We start from the raw sequence: 14,216 nt of genomic DNA on the forward strand, positions 1-14,216 counted from the left end.
TCAACGTATTCTAAAAATGTTTTAATGCACTCTAAACATGTTTGGACGCACTCAAAACATGTTTCGACGCACTTTAAATATGCTTCTACGCACTCACAAAATGTTTTGATTCACTCTAAACATGTTTTGATGCACTCTAAAACTGTTTGGATGCAGTCTACGATCTTCAAATCCTAGTATTGTCAACCTGGTCTGAATTATTCTATCCATTTCTATCTATATTTCTAACCCTAACCATTAAAGAGAAGGTTATGTGAATAAATATAGTTTGATGTAATATTTGTATTACAATCATTATATTTGTAGCGTATGCTATGTTGAATAATTATTAGATTCGCATTCACATGGAAATTTCGAGGTTTCAGGATTTCGTTGATCTATGGAAAGTGACTGGAGCCCACCCTTGTCGGATTTTCTCGCCCTATAAGTAATGCATCGCCATTCCCAAAACACATGACTACACAAACTATGTGTCCTTTTGCCATATATATATATATATTGTTGAATGTCTACAACACATGTTGCTCCCGTGGTCCACCATGCCGTGGTCCAGTTTTTTTATTTTCAATATGTGTGTGTGTGTGTGTGTGTGTGTATGGATACATTTTTTTCATCTGCTATATACTTGTAATTATCATGTATAAAAGTAGTAAAATATGAAAAGTATTGTTATATATATAGATATAATTCACATATGTGTCTGTATACACTCATAACGTACCACCGAAATTGACATAAATGAGATATATATACCATGCATGATATATAAAACACCCTACAAGATATTGCATGTTATATATTTATCAAATATGATTTCAACATTCCATAGTGAGAATGTTGGAACTCTTATATAAAATGTTAAGGAGACTATATTATATCTCACATATGTGTCTGTATACACTCATAACGTACCACCGAAATTGACATAAATGAGATATATACCATGCATGATATATAAAACACCCTACAAGATATTGCATGTTATATATTTATCAAATATGCAACATTCCATAGTGATAATGTTGATATAAAATGTTAAGGAGACTATATATTATTATTATATATATATATAACAATACTTTTCATATTTTACTACTTTTATACATGATAATTACAAGTATATAGCAGATGAAAAAAATGTATCCATACACACACACACATATTGAAAATAAAAAAACTGGACCACGGCATGGTGGACCACGGGAGCAACATGTGTTGTAGACATTCAACAATATATATATATATATGGCAAAAGGACACATAGTTTGTGTAGTCATGTGTTTTGGGAATGGCGATGCATTACTTATAGGGCGAGAAAATCCGACAAGGGTGGGCTCCAGTCACTTTCCATAGATCAACGAAATCCTGAAACCTCGAAATTTCCATGTGAATGCGAATCTAATAATTATTCAACATAGCATACGCTACAAATATAATGATTGTAATACAAATATTACATCAAACTATATTTATTCACATAACCTTCTATTTAATGGTTAGAAATATAGATAGAAATGGATAGAATAATTCAGACCAGGTAGACAATACTAGAATTTGAAGATCGATTTGAAAGTCTCTGTGTTCACGTTATAAAATACTTTGGGTAAGTCCAGAAATAGAAAGAAAAAAAAAACATCGCATCTTGTAACCAGAAACGAAGACAATCTCAAGACAAGTATCGAACCCTATAACAATTTTCGAAGAGAAAAAGTATCCGAACTTGTTGATAGATCGATTTTTTTTGGTAAAGAAAAAAAATGCAATGAAACAAATACATGCAAGTGTTATAGGGGGTGGCGACTTTTCGGTATTCGGTTCCGAGTTAGATTTTTTTAAGAATTTTTCGATTTTTCAGTATTTTTAAATTCAATTGGGTTCCAAAAAAAATCGGTTTTATAAAAATATTATTGGACGGTTAGGTTTAAAAAACGGTACCGGAAAACCATACCGAAACGCGCACCCTAGTGTCCATCACGTGAAATGGTCCGTAGACCCAACACAGCAGAACTCGCTTGGGGACCGCCTGTTACGTGGAAACTTCTTTTACGTAAATAAACCACGTCGTTCTTAAAACTAGAGGTGGGTGTTTCGGGAAACGGTTCGGGTTTGGGATGGAATAGATCGGTTCGGTTCTTTCGATTTTACAAAAATAGATATCAATCGGATTTTTTTATTGTATTCGGTTCGGTTCTTCGGAACCGAACCGAACCGAAACGCCCAGCCCTACTTAAAACGAATCAACGTCAAAGCATCAAATCAGAAATCGAAGAATTCAATGTTGCAGACAAGTTGATAAGTGAAGGGAGGAGGGGCCATAAGAGCACATGCAAGGTCTTGGCCCGCCCCTTCAGAATTCTCCAATCCATCTTCTTCACCGAGTCACTCACTGACTCACTCACTGTTCGTTTTTTCCACTGACCCCCCACACACAACATCGTCGTCAGATAACGACAAAACGAGTGGCATATTTTATCGGAGTATAAGTATCACAGATTAGACATTTATGGACTAACCATGTTAAAGTATTATTGATGGTTACCAGATTGATCAGACAACGTTAGACATTACAAAACTCATCGAGAGATATCCTGACCTGAACTATGAACGATCTGCATATCTGTCCAAAGAATCCAAAGAACCTGAGGAACTCAGATGGTGATTAAAACGTTAAAAGAAAAAGGAAAGAATTTATATATTAAGACTATATTTATGTAAGTTATTTCTAAATTAAAGTATTTGAATTACTAAACCAAATTCATTGGAAATAGTTCACACGCTCAAGATTCATCGGCTGCTCATACTGCACGGTGATGAACTCCTCAGCCACAATCCAATCGCCATCTGTCACTGACTTGTCCTCTTCTACTGTCCTTGAACAACTCTGCAAAATAGAAACATCAAAGAGAAGTCTTTATACGTTGCGTAAACCCACGATCAAAAAGATGTTTTCTTGAAGTTATACAAAGTCATGGAAGCAAGAAACTGAAAGGTTTGATTGCAAGTAGTCTGACAAGGAGAAAAAAACATAAGAGAGATATGATGTTTGGTAATAATAATACCTTGGAACAAGTGTGGATTATCAGTGTCATCCAATCCCAGTTATCTAATGATTGCTTGAGGCTATTATCCAAAACCGCTTCTTGTAGAAAATATATCAATGGAGGCATGAGTTGCATCTCGAATAACCTTGGGGAGCCACAACGTTCGCACTTCTCGGGTGCTTTCACTATTTCGGTAGCCAGAAGGGGCTTACCACCATATGAGTACCTGGCCATGGCAGAAACAGAGCAGCAATGATCGATCATTACGACAACCGCGGGAGTTTAAAGAGGCGGAACGGGCATCAGCCATTCAGCAAGATCTTGAAGGAAATGCTTTGAAATGTTCAGAGATCGTTTTGGCAAAAGCCCGATTCTTTTCATCTTGGATTCAATGGATGAGATATGCTGAGAATTTATCAAGAGGAAGCGATTGTGTCATGTACCTGAAACACTGCTCTGGATTAGCGTCTAGCCGTTTTTTGAACTTAAGGTAAGTCCTGTCAGCATTCAGAGCTTTGTCGTATTCATACTTCTCGTCTTCCCACTTTTCTTCACTTCCATGCTCATCATCATTCTCGGTCTCTCTATCCCTAATGGAAAGGGCTGAATAATTCATTGCGAGAGAGCCAACATCTTTTGATGGGCTCTCTTCCTGCGAATGAATGTAGAAACACGGTACCACTGCAATAGATTGACCTTTATCTATCAAATAGATGTGGAAAAGATTAGTACAGAGCTATTGGGAAGTGAAGTGGCAATGAATATCTATGAAAAATCTCACCTTGGCTATTTTCACCCCCAACTCTTGTAGTTGATTTTAAAGGTGAGTGCTTTACTTTTGTCTCTAAACCCGATTTGCTACCTGATTTGGTCTGTTTCTTTGAATTGGAAGCAACAGCCGCAGCCTCGGAGAGAGCTTCAGCTAAACTCCCTAAATCAAAATCTTCATCGTCTTCATCACCGCCTAAGTCCCACAAGTTAGTTTTTGAGGCTAAAGCCGGAGGAGAGGCAGCAGAAATGCCTGATAACCTGCTTGGTTCCTTCTCATCGTGGGCTTTCTGAACACGAAATATTCTCCAGCTGAAAGTGATGCATCCACATAAGAGATGAAACCATTATTCACTATATCAAGTATCAAGAAACTTAGATACGTAGAAATCAAAGATTAGACAGCAATGAAAAAGGATGGATAGAATCAAAAGAGCCAAAAAGGAACAACCTTTGTTCAGATGTTCCACAATTCAGCATCAAACAGCCAAATACATAAACAGTCCGTTCTTCAATGTTGGAATTCTCAGTAGAAATTGGGGCATACACCTTTAGCACAAATGTTGCACAAAAAGAAAAGGGTAAATTATATATAACTTGAAAAAACATTCTGAACCATTGAATTGGGACACCAACCTGAGCTACGAGAGAGAGTCTACTTCCACAAGAACGGCAGCTCAGTAGTTCTGTTCTCAGTGCATCCTCAGATAGTGGCGGCCAATCCTTCCAAAAATAATTTCAGCACACATTCAAACAAAAAAAAAAAAAATCAAACTTCCGTTTGAAACCCAGAAACAGAACAAAAGCGAAGACGATTGGAAAGAATGAAATCAAAACCCGAGTCGAGAAAAAAAAGTTACCGGAAGACCACCGATCTTAGTTGTGTAATGATCAGACGACTCGCGTTCGTCATCTGCCCACGAACCTGGAAACCCAATTAGGGTTCTGACCATTGTTTTCTGCTTTCGGAAGATTCGAGTTTTCCCAAAAAGAACAGGCGAAATAGGCAGCAAAACCTAAATTTCAGGGAAATCCAAGTTCGCAGGAAAGATATCGGACCAAGCAGAGTGAAAAATCAACCAACTTCGACAAAGGGTCCGAATCGTTTGCGCCTTCCGCTTGTCTGGTGATGCAGCCGACCATGGATTTCGGAGTTTGGAGTTGCAGCAGTTGTTCTTCAGGGTTTTAGTGTTTTACTTGCGGCGTACCAAACCGGGAAAAGACGACCGTCGAGTGATCCGGTTCGGTTAGCTTCGGTTTACAGTTTGCTTTGGTTTAAGATTAATCAGTTTTAGTGATTCCCCGTGTTCGGTTAAAATTGACAAATTCATATTCGAGCTTATTTGAAGCTATAATTACTTAATTAGAAGTGATGACGAAAAAATCAGTCTGTAAAATGCTATTTAAAAAACCATACTTGAAATCGATCTTTTTTTTAATGTATAGTATCAAAAAATAAAGGAGATAATGTTGTCTAATATAATTTATACAAATCAAAGTTATTCCAATTATAAATAATTTATCTTAAAACTTTTTTCCCTCTGATTTAAGGTCATTTACAGTGCAATTATATAATAAATTAAAATAAACAAAACACACCCTGCATTTTGCTATAAAAACACTATATACAAACACCCTGAGCTATGTTACCTTCTTTCTCTTCCCTGTCCATTCCAATGGCGATTTTTCAATGAAGGATTCAATCCAACTGATGAACAACTGGAGAGAAAAAAAATACCCTTTTGAAGATTTTTTTTCACTTCCATCTCTTAGCGTTCTTCAAGGACTTTGATTTTTGTTTGGAAGCCTGAAACGCCTGCATTTTCTGCTTCTTCCTCGCTTCTTTCTCGGCCTTTGACATCTTCGACTTAGCTTTCACTTTCGGAGCCTTCTCCTCCAATTCCGCCTCCCTCTCCATCTCCCTCGCTCTTGCTTCAAGATTCTTCTCCAGGTAATACTGAGAGAATTTCACAATTCATGTTCATTCAGAGTGTTAACCAAACCGACCCGGATCATGTTCTTTACCATATCTATCTAGGAAGAGCATATCAGACATCATGGGCGAAATGTTCGAAACAGAACAGAACAGAGGAGACAGTGAACGGAGGAAGGGGGAGAGGGAGAGATTTGTATTGAACGTACGTTGTAGTCGCCGGCATAGTCCTGTAACCCTCCATCTCTGACTTCTATAACTCTGTTTACAATCTGTTTAATGAAGTATCTATCATGTGAGACTGCGATGACCGTTCCTTCGTACTCGTTTATCGCCTCCTGATGAAAGATTCAGAGAGTTTAGCCTTATTCTAAGAGCACAGGGGGGGGAGAGAGAGAGAGAGAGAGAGAGAGAGAGAGAGAGAGAGAGAGACCTCGAGCATTTCTTTGGAGGGAATGTCCAAGTGATTGGTGGGTTCGTCCAAAACGAGCAGAGTGGAGGGTTTCACCATGAATTTGCAGAAAGCAAGCCGAGCCTAGCAGTCAAGAAGATCAAGATTGACAAACATAAAAAGAACAAGAAAACCAGAGAGAGAGAGAGAGAGAGAGAGAGAGAGAGAGAGAGAGAGAGAGAGAGAGAGACTATTGGTCTGAATTTCATACATACCTTCTCACCGCCACTAAGAAGAGAGACCTTTCTATCAAGCATGTCAGCTTTGAAATTGCACCGCCCGAGGAGACCCTTTATATCATCTATTCTCCATTCTTCTGCAACTTCCACAACCGTTTCAAGAACCGTCTTATCCAACTCGAGTGCCTCTGCCTGAATCAGAGGAACGAAAGTTCAGATGCAGCCAATTAGTTCAGTTAAAACTTTTACAGTTGGAATTTCGTGCGCGGAAAAAAAAAACAGATTTTTTTACAATGGAGAAAAGACCTGATTCTGCTCGAAGTAGTTTGGCAATACATTGTGCTCCCCGAGAATAACTTCACCGCCCGTTGGCTTCTCCAAACCCATAATCACTTTTAACAATGTGCTTTTGCCACATCCATTCGGTCCAAGAATCGCGATTTTCTCCCCTCTTTCTATAGCAAGATTCCCCTTGTTAAATAGCATCTGGTTTTTGCAAGTTAACAGGTTATAACATGGCCCACATGTAACAAAAGGAAGTATTAAATCATGTCATCTCACCTCATCCTCAAAACCAAAGTCAAGATTCTTGATATTGACTACCATTCTTCCACTTCTCCCACGTTCCGGAAACCTGATTTTCATCTGTTTCCGCTGAAATGGCTTCTCGATCTGCTCCTCTTCTTGCAGTCTCTCCAGTTTCTTTCATAGGCCACAAAAGAGAAACAATATCTCAGATTCCATTTCAAGAGGGAACTCAAAAGAAAAATGTCAGCAAGAATAGCCACGAAACAAAAGAAGTGGTGTTAGTTAAAATCATCATGTGGCAACAGTACCAAATCTCAAGTTTGCAGATAAAGAAGGACAAGTTCCATATGGCCCTAAATCGTGCTGTCTACCCGTTAATAAAAAACGAGAATTTGTATCACCGGACTAACCTTTTCTGCGGTGGAAGCACGGCCAGAATTTGCCCCGGCACCCAGCCTGCCGACCAAGTCCTTTGTTGCTTCGATTTCTTTCTGCTGCTTCTCCCACGCAGCATACTGAGCTTCAATCCACTCCGCCTTGGAAATTACATATCGAGAGTAATTACCCTCGAATGTCCTTGACACACCCATTTCGGTTTCTACGATTTTCGTACAGAGCTGATCAAGAAAAGCTCTGTCGTGGGATATTATCACCATAGGAACGTCTTGCCTTTTCAAATAACCTTCGAGCCACTCTATAGTATCAAGATCAAGATGGTTCGTTGGCTCATCGAGAAGCAGTAAATCTGGCTCCTGTTCGAAGCAGCGCCATTAGTAGTGAGTCCATGGCAAATACTCTATTGCACCAAATCAAATGAATTTATCAATCTAAACTAGGCAACAAGCAAAGTTATCAATCGACATTCCATGAATTCACAGTACAAGAAGTGGCTGAAATCCGAAACTTATACCTGAAGCAAAATCTTCCCAAGAGACATCCGCATCTGCCATCCGCCGCTGAACGATGCCACGAGCCTGTCGGCGTCCTCCGGCGCAAACCCTAACTCCGGCATCAGTTTACTGATCTTGGCATCGACTCTGTCCAAATCAACGGCCTGTGCTCGCCTCTGCAACAAATCAAATTCATCCAGCAATCTTCCCATCAGCTCCAAATCATCCACAGATCCTTCTATTGCCTTTTGCACCTTTTCCAACTTCCCAGCAATTTCCATCTGCTCCTTAAACGCGTTCATGAACTCTTCCTTCACCGTCTTACTCATCGAGACCTCGAATTCCTGACTCAAAAAGGCGATTTTCATGTTGGGTTTCGCCTTGATCACGTTTCCCGAATCGGGTTCTTCCTGACCCGTGATGATTCTCAGTTGGGTCGTCTTACCGGCGCCATTAACGCCGACCAATCCGACTTTTTCTCCTTTCTTAACCTCCCAGCTCATGTCCTTGAGCACCGTCACGCCTTTATAGCTCTTACTTATGTTCTCCAGCTTCACACCTGACGAAATCCCAGACGCCCCACCGTTGGATTGGTTGCTATTACGTCTCCGAGCGAAATCGTCAGTGGTTTCGGTCGAGAAGAGTGATTCGACATCGTCTTCCACCTGTTTAACGGACGACTCGACACTGACGGTGGACACTTGGGCTCTGATGCTAGGGATTTCGCGTCTAGGGTTAGAAACAGAGGAAATTTTCAGGGACTTCGAGGTACTCGGTGTCGGGCATGGACGCAGACCGGTGAAGAAGGTCGAACGGAGGTCGAGGCGATGGAGATTCGTCGCCAAGCCCATGATCAGATAAAGGGGAAATGAAACTGGTAAAGTGGAGAAGAAATGTGGAATTGAAGACGAAAACCAAAGACAGACGAGGTTCGAGAGATTCTCACTCCACCAAGCAGCAGAGGAAGGCCTCTCGAGCTCCGATAATGTGCGTACGTATCTAAGCTTCGTAGGTCTCTCTCTTGTGGCGCAGAAGCCCTTTGAATGTCACCGCCTCATTTATGCCACGTGGCATCTTACAAATGCATCCACGTATTGGAACATCACATCATTTTTTGTAATTTCCGTGTTTATGGGCCTAATACTGGGCCTGATGAATCGATTCAACTTCTTGGGCCTGCTAAAGTGAAATGGGCTTCGTTGTCGGTAGGGATTAAATTATCAGCAAGAAGTTCCAGGGTGATAATATATAAATAAATATTTCCAAATTTCTGATATTATAGTGCAATGAGAGGAATAGTTTGGACGGATGATTACTGACAAATCCATGGGTTATTCCCCTAATCACGTTTACCACTGGATTTTTATTAATTTCCAGCTTGTCCTAAGATCACATCACAATGCCTTTCGCTCGATTTATTAAACGAATACTACACATTTAATTATTCGAAGGCAGAGCACGTGCGTACATATACAAATCCGACATGCATAAAACATTGATGAGGTCGAACTACTCAGAGCCGTCCGTACATGGACAGAAGATCTCTCAGCCTGGCAGATTCTGTTTCCAGATGATCAAACCTCGTCCGACTCGGAATCCTCCAACTCCAGTTCCCGACCTATTTTACATTCCACACAAAATGCAACTATCAATAACATGGAAATCTCCCAAGATTTTGCTTTCATGACCTTATCTTTCACTTATTTGGCTTATGGGTTTTATATATGTGATGCATATATGTATGTGTTGAGAGTTACCTCGGTTGCAGGAGTGTTCATCCTTGCAGAACTTCGGAGCCCGAGAATGTCCTGCATGGGTATGACCGCGGTTTGAGCAACCGAAGAGACAGCTGCCTGGATAAGCGCCCATGTGATATCATTATCTTCACCGAGAGAGAGGTACTTCATTGCCTGTGATAGGAAATCAAATTGTGATCAAAATATCAGAGAAACACATGTTCTAAAGCTGTGAAATCTCTCACATTTTTGTAAGGATAGTGTGAACAACCCACCTTGGACTTTTCTTCTTGGTTTAGATTTTCCCACCAGCCCAGGATCTGATAAACAAAACCCGGTTTTCAGCTGTAAAGCCCCAGCACAAAAACGGAACAAAAACTTTGTTCCCGGAATGAATATAGATATAGGTATTCATGATTTAGAAACCCATTATCCAATATTTATTTCCCATCAGGTATAGATTCTTCAGATTGCTAAATTGACCCGCTTACCGTGTCATTATCATGAGTTCCAGTGTATACAACTTGATTATATTCGTGATTGTGAAGTAAATGTGGGTTGTCGGAACCACCTCCAAAGGCTGGATAATGGGGGAGAAGAAGATTTAAGTTGAGGGTTGTACCGAGAAAAAGAGATGCAAAGCTATAGAATAAGGAATCAGATATATTACCAAACTGGAGGACGGCCATTCCAGGTGCTCCAATAGATCGCCTAAGCTGGACTACATCCTCAGTAATAACTCCCTGTCATTTGGTAAGCCGTAAGTGTAACCTCTCTAAGCATACTCACTGCTGATTTTTCAATATGTAATTTGCTGAGCAGAAGATGAAACTGATCATGATTCTGATTCTTCACAAGGTCATTAACCAAAATGGCACACCATAATTATAGTCATTCAAGGCTGATCCTACACACAGCCAAACCATCATCTACTTTTTCAGTGCCAACTTCTCATGCAACACAGGGCAAACACCAGGGAATAATTGTGTAAAATCATGTGTGTTGTAAGTTTGTTTCAACTAAACAAGTTGAAATCAACGTGTGTGAAGACGAATTTGAGCCTGATGAACTTACCAAATCTTCAGCAATGATTTTGAGCTTCCCAACCGCTCTGAAAATGGCATCGAATAAAGACTTCCCAGGTCCTACCTACTGCCAACAATAACAACTTCTTGGAGTCATTAATTGTTTTACCTGATCAAATTCTGACTTCAAAGAATTAATCAAATCAGACCTTCCATTGTCCAACCATGGCAACTTTAGCTTCTGCAGAGTATCAAGGCTCATCAGTGTTCTGAAAAATACCGGCGCAGACGGAAAAAAAGTCCTGTCTAGTTCGAAAGTTGACTCACCAGCAGGAACAGCCCAAAACCCAGTAAAACCTCTGAAATGATCGATCCTGAATTCATCATACAAGTCCTGTGCACGTCGAATTCGGTGGACCCACCAAGAAAATTGGTCATTCTCCATTGCTTTCCAATCATAAAGAGGGCTTCAAAGCAAAGAATGAAAAGTGTCAAAGCACACATTGGATGAAAAAGCAAAGATAAAATGGAAGGTGACTTGAGCATAACAAAAAGGATATGGCAGGAAGAAAAGGTACTTTGGACGCCCAGTGGCAAATCGAAATGTTCATATTCGCCATGCAACAGGCAAACAGTTTAAAGAAAATCTATCAAGAGAAATAATGGCATCTCATGCGATGATCTATCATGAAGGGATAACAGTAATTAGTAAGTAGCATCACACCTGCCCCATAGTTGGCCAGTTTCACTGAATAGATCAGGAGGAACACCGCTAACCAGAAGGGGAAAACCTTTCCTGTTCTGCATAAAGGTAAAGGAGAAGCTGCCCTGAGCCAAATATCAACATCTACGTGTATGTACAACAAGATTGTCTGTCACCCTATCTGAATATTTCAATTACCAGTAAGAATTGTTTTTTGTTTGCCCAAACATCTGCACTGTGATATCCTACATAAATGGGCATATCTCCCATGATACTGACTCCTTTGCTCTGTGCATACTCACGGACTTTCTGCCATTGCCTTTGGAACAAAAATTGTTTGGCGATGAACATGTCTATCTGTAGAGGAAAAGTAAGAGGAGATGTTGAAGGCTGTCACAAAAAGGAATTTATGACGAAATCCTTAGAAATTCAGCCCAAGGTCACCAAGATCTTACAAACTCCTTTTTACTTTCATAAATATTTTCTAAGGCAGAAAGATGGCGGCTTTTAAGAGGTTCCGGCCACTCAAACCAACTGAAGGCATTTACTGTATTGTCTATAGCAGCGAAATAAGCAGCATCTTCAAGCCAACCTACAATTACAAAAAATGAAATTCTAGGTGAAAACTTATGCACCCACAAGAAGCCATCACACAATTAGAAAATTGATCCTCTAAATTGACATTGCTCACATGATATAGTCGGTTCGTTAAGGAAATCTTCCAGCTGGCTCTTTAGTTCACCTTTGCCAAGAATAAGCCTCTTCGCAGCCTGAGGAAAGATCATCAATCGAACTTAATAAGAAAAACCCATCGATAGTGTCAATGCAACATCTGAGACTAGTGAATCTTTATGTAATGACCGAGATAGTTGTATTCAGACAACATACCATAGTTATCAAAGGACCCTTCAACTTGTTGACAGTTTGATAGTTCACATGGTCGGTATCACTGGACATTAAGGTATCAAGTGTCAGACATACCCAAGAATTTCGTATCGATTTAGAAAATCATATTCAAGATTCTCACATTGGCAGGGGGAGCTCATCCTTCATTAACAAGCCATCCTTAACGAGCTCTTCAAGAGAAATCAGCAATGTGTTCCCACAATTTGCATCCTAGAAGCAGCCATGAAGGTTGTTAGCCATAGTGAAAGAAGCAATCACACAGAAATCCATAGCTTTTACATCAATGATTTGGTTAAAAAGAAAGAGGAAGAGAGAAACCAACCTGACCTGCATAAGGAGATCCTCCTTCATCCGGTGGAACCAGAGGAAGAACCTACAAACAGAGTTTATCATTAAGTAATGTACTATTCTTTCATACTATTCAGGCTAATGCGTCGAAGTTTTGCAACCTAATTTGCAGAAGAACAATGCAATTTCCTCCAATTTCACGATCATCCCAATGAGTGAAATCAGTTTCCCTTAATTTCCGTGTAAACAGAGGAAAGCCCGAGAAAATCACCTGCCAAACGGAGCAACCAGTGGAATGAAGCCAGTCGATGAACCGAAACGCCTCGGCTCCAAGATCTCCGATACCGTGAGGACCGCGAAACGAAGTCGGGTGAAGCAGAACGCCAGCTCTTCTCCGGTGATCTGGATGTGGCTTCTGTAACCATTGTTCGTAATCCAACGGCAAGTCCTTGCCGACGCTAAGGTATGAAACCGAAGTCGAGACCGCCACCGTCGGGAAAGACCGCGACCAGTTCGTCCTGGCTCCGAGGAGCTTGGGAGGGCATAGAAATGGAGATGAGCAAAGGACCGCCATGGATGATGATCAGTTGATCCCCAAGCTCAGAGAGAGAAACAATGGAGATCCGCGGGAGAGAGAGTGGTTATAGTGTAGTGAGGCATGTTACAGTAAGAATCACGTGAACGGAAAGGCGAAGCCCAATAAGGCCCAATCCAAAGCTGAGGTGGGCCTGAAGCAACTCGATCCAATATGGCAATTATTAAACTAATTCATATTAATTTTACGTGTAATTTTGATAAATTAAACTGATATCTTTTATTTTTATTTTATTATAATAAGTTTTTCTAAATCCATCCAGCTATACGTTATAAAAATATTCGTACGTATATTGAAGCCGGAAATATTACTCTATCAATACGTAACTATTAGTCTGACGTGGACTTTGAATTGCAAAACATTTTGCGCTGATGTTATATAGCTTTGTGAGTCGGTCCAAATTAAATAAAGACCATAAAAACATATTTCGATATTGACGACTTGTATTTTGGCAAAAAAAAATATTTTTGTCACGTGGTCCGTGCAGATGGGTTTGATGAGTATTTTATACAATAATAATGTATATGTGTATATATATATATACATATTAAAGGAAAAGGGTATACGTACGATCAAATAATGATGTATTAAAAGGATTGACGCCAATAAAGTCATTTTGAAATCAACGCATGTGAACTTAGAGCACATGCCAAACATGATTTGTATTAAAAATGTATAATACTATTCTTCGCAAGAAAAAAAAAAGGGTCGGAGCCCTTTTGTCAAAGGTTTTCGCAGATCGGTCAAACATGCATGTCCGTGACTCACCGGTTGTGCTCCAAGTCCCAAACATTACGAGACGCGGTGACTTTCAGTGAATAATATATATATATATATATATATACACTATATATTAAATGCGCATACGAATCTGAAGGGACAAATGAAAACATTCAGCGAGTTATTTCATCGAGATGGCAATATTTGACCCCACATTTTAAAACCCTTCAGCATTTCCATGGACCGACCTTTTTCTTAAACCTATAAAAACAGGAATGTAAAGATAATTCGGTAACTCATACCCACACGTTGTTAAGTGTCTACGGCGGTGAAAGTCACTGTTTTCACCAAGAATATAGGAGAGATAGGTTTATATATATATATATATATATATATATATATATATATATATATATGGTTGATTTCAGAAAAGAATCTATAGTCGAAGAACCA

General features: G+C 39.8%; 3 protein-coding genes across 4 annotated transcripts; all 3 read right to left on the minus strand.

The window, feature by feature from the left end:
- Nucleotides 1–2,493: 2,493 nt before the first annotated feature.
- On the minus strand, nucleotides 2,494–5,021 carry LOC104818474 (programmed cell death protein 2-like). Of its 2 annotated transcripts, none has more exons than XM_010548081.2 (7): nucleotides 4,670–5,021; nucleotides 4,446–4,532; nucleotides 4,261–4,358; nucleotides 3,823–4,121; nucleotides 3,485–3,722; nucleotides 3,060–3,267; nucleotides 2,494–2,881 (listed from the first exon to the last, which is right to left on the minus strand). In XM_010548081.2, the coding sequence occupies exons 1-7, from the start codon at nucleotides 4,760–4,762 to the stop codon at nucleotides 2,756–2,758; spliced, it is 1,149 nt and encodes a 382-aa protein (XP_010546383.1). In that variant the 5' UTR covers nucleotides 4,763–5,021; the 3' UTR covers nucleotides 2,494–2,755. The 2 variants fall into 2 exon arrangements, with proteins under 2 accessions (XP_010546383.1, XP_010546382.1); XM_010548080.2 differs by having other exon boundaries at nucleotides 3,485–3,743; nucleotides 4,670–5,003.
- A 287-nt stretch (nucleotides 5,022–5,308) lies between these two features.
- On the minus strand, nucleotides 5,309–8,798 carry LOC104818476 (ABC transporter F family member 5-like). The gene is made up of 8 exons (XM_010548082.2): nucleotides 7,811–8,798; nucleotides 7,311–7,652; nucleotides 6,934–7,074; nucleotides 6,679–6,858; nucleotides 6,409–6,564; nucleotides 6,176–6,277; nucleotides 5,952–6,080; nucleotides 5,309–5,766 (listed from the first exon to the last, which is right to left on the minus strand). The coding sequence occupies exons 1-8, from the start codon at nucleotides 8,639–8,641 to the stop codon at nucleotides 5,566–5,568; spliced, it is 2,082 nt and encodes a 693-aa protein (XP_010546384.1). The 5' UTR covers nucleotides 8,642–8,798; the 3' UTR covers nucleotides 5,309–5,565.
- A 304-nt stretch (nucleotides 8,799–9,102) lies between these two features.
- Nucleotides 9,103–13,070, minus strand: LOC104818477 (4-alpha-glucanotransferase DPE1, chloroplastic/amyloplastic). The gene is made up of 16 exons (XM_010548083.2): nucleotides 12,720–13,070; nucleotides 12,483–12,533; nucleotides 12,282–12,370; nucleotides 12,143–12,203; nucleotides 11,946–12,024; nucleotides 11,710–11,846; nucleotides 11,453–11,611; nucleotides 11,276–11,352; nucleotides 10,879–11,018; nucleotides 10,761–10,792; nucleotides 10,601–10,675; nucleotides 10,197–10,269; nucleotides 10,018–10,106; nucleotides 9,802–9,846; nucleotides 9,548–9,700; nucleotides 9,103–9,408 (listed from the first exon to the last, which is right to left on the minus strand). Exons 1-16 carry the CDS (start codon nucleotides 13,020–13,022, stop codon nucleotides 9,304–9,306), a joined length of 1,668 nt encoding a protein of 555 aa, XP_010546385.1. The 5' UTR covers nucleotides 13,023–13,070; the 3' UTR covers nucleotides 9,103–9,303.
- Between the last annotated feature and the right edge of the window lie 1,146 nt (nucleotides 13,071–14,216).

The sequence above is a fragment of the Tarenaya hassleriana genome, unplaced genomic scaffold (genome assembly GCF_000463585.1).
Source record: "Tarenaya hassleriana unplaced genomic scaffold, ASM46358v1 Cleome29, whole genome shotgun sequence".
NCBI lineage: Eukaryota > Viridiplantae > Streptophyta > Magnoliopsida > Brassicales > Cleomaceae > Tarenaya > Tarenaya hassleriana.

Coding starts and splice junctions, on each gene's coding strand:
- LOC104818477 (XM_010548083.2), bottom strand. CDS start 13,022: ATGGCGGTCCTTTGCTCATCTCCATTTCTATGCCCTCCCAAGCTCCTC. Junction 11,847..11,945: donor TAACGAACCGACTATATCAT/GTGAGCAATGTC, acceptor TTGTAATTGTAG/GTTGGCTTGAAGATGCTGCT. Junction 10,270..10,600: donor AAATCATTGCTGAAGATTTG/GTAAGTTCATCA, acceptor ACCAAATGACAG/GGAGTTATTACTGAGGATGT.
- LOC104818476 (XM_010548082.2), bottom strand. CDS start 8,641: ATGGGCTTGGCGACGAATCTCCATCGCCTCGACCTCCGTTCGACCTTC. Junction 7,653..7,810: donor TTGGGAAGATTTTGCTTCAG/GTATAAGTTTCG, acceptor TGCTTCGAACAG/GAGCCAGATTTACTGCTTCT. Junction 7,075..7,310: donor GTGCTTCCACCGCAGAAAAG/GTTAGTCCGGTG, acceptor GGCCTATGAAAG/AAACTGGAGAGACTGCAAGA.
- LOC104818474 (XM_010548080.2), bottom strand. CDS start 4,762: ATGGTCAGAACCCTAATTGGGTTTCCAGGTTCGTGGGCAGATGACGAA. Junction 4,359..4,445: donor GACTCTCTCTCGTAGCTCAG/GTTGGTGTCCCA, acceptor TTTGTGCTAAAG/GTGTATGCCCCAATTTCTAC. Junction 3,744..3,822: donor TGGGGGTGAAAATAGCCAAG/GTGAGATTTTTC, acceptor TCTATTTGATAG/ATAAAGGTCAATCTATTGCA.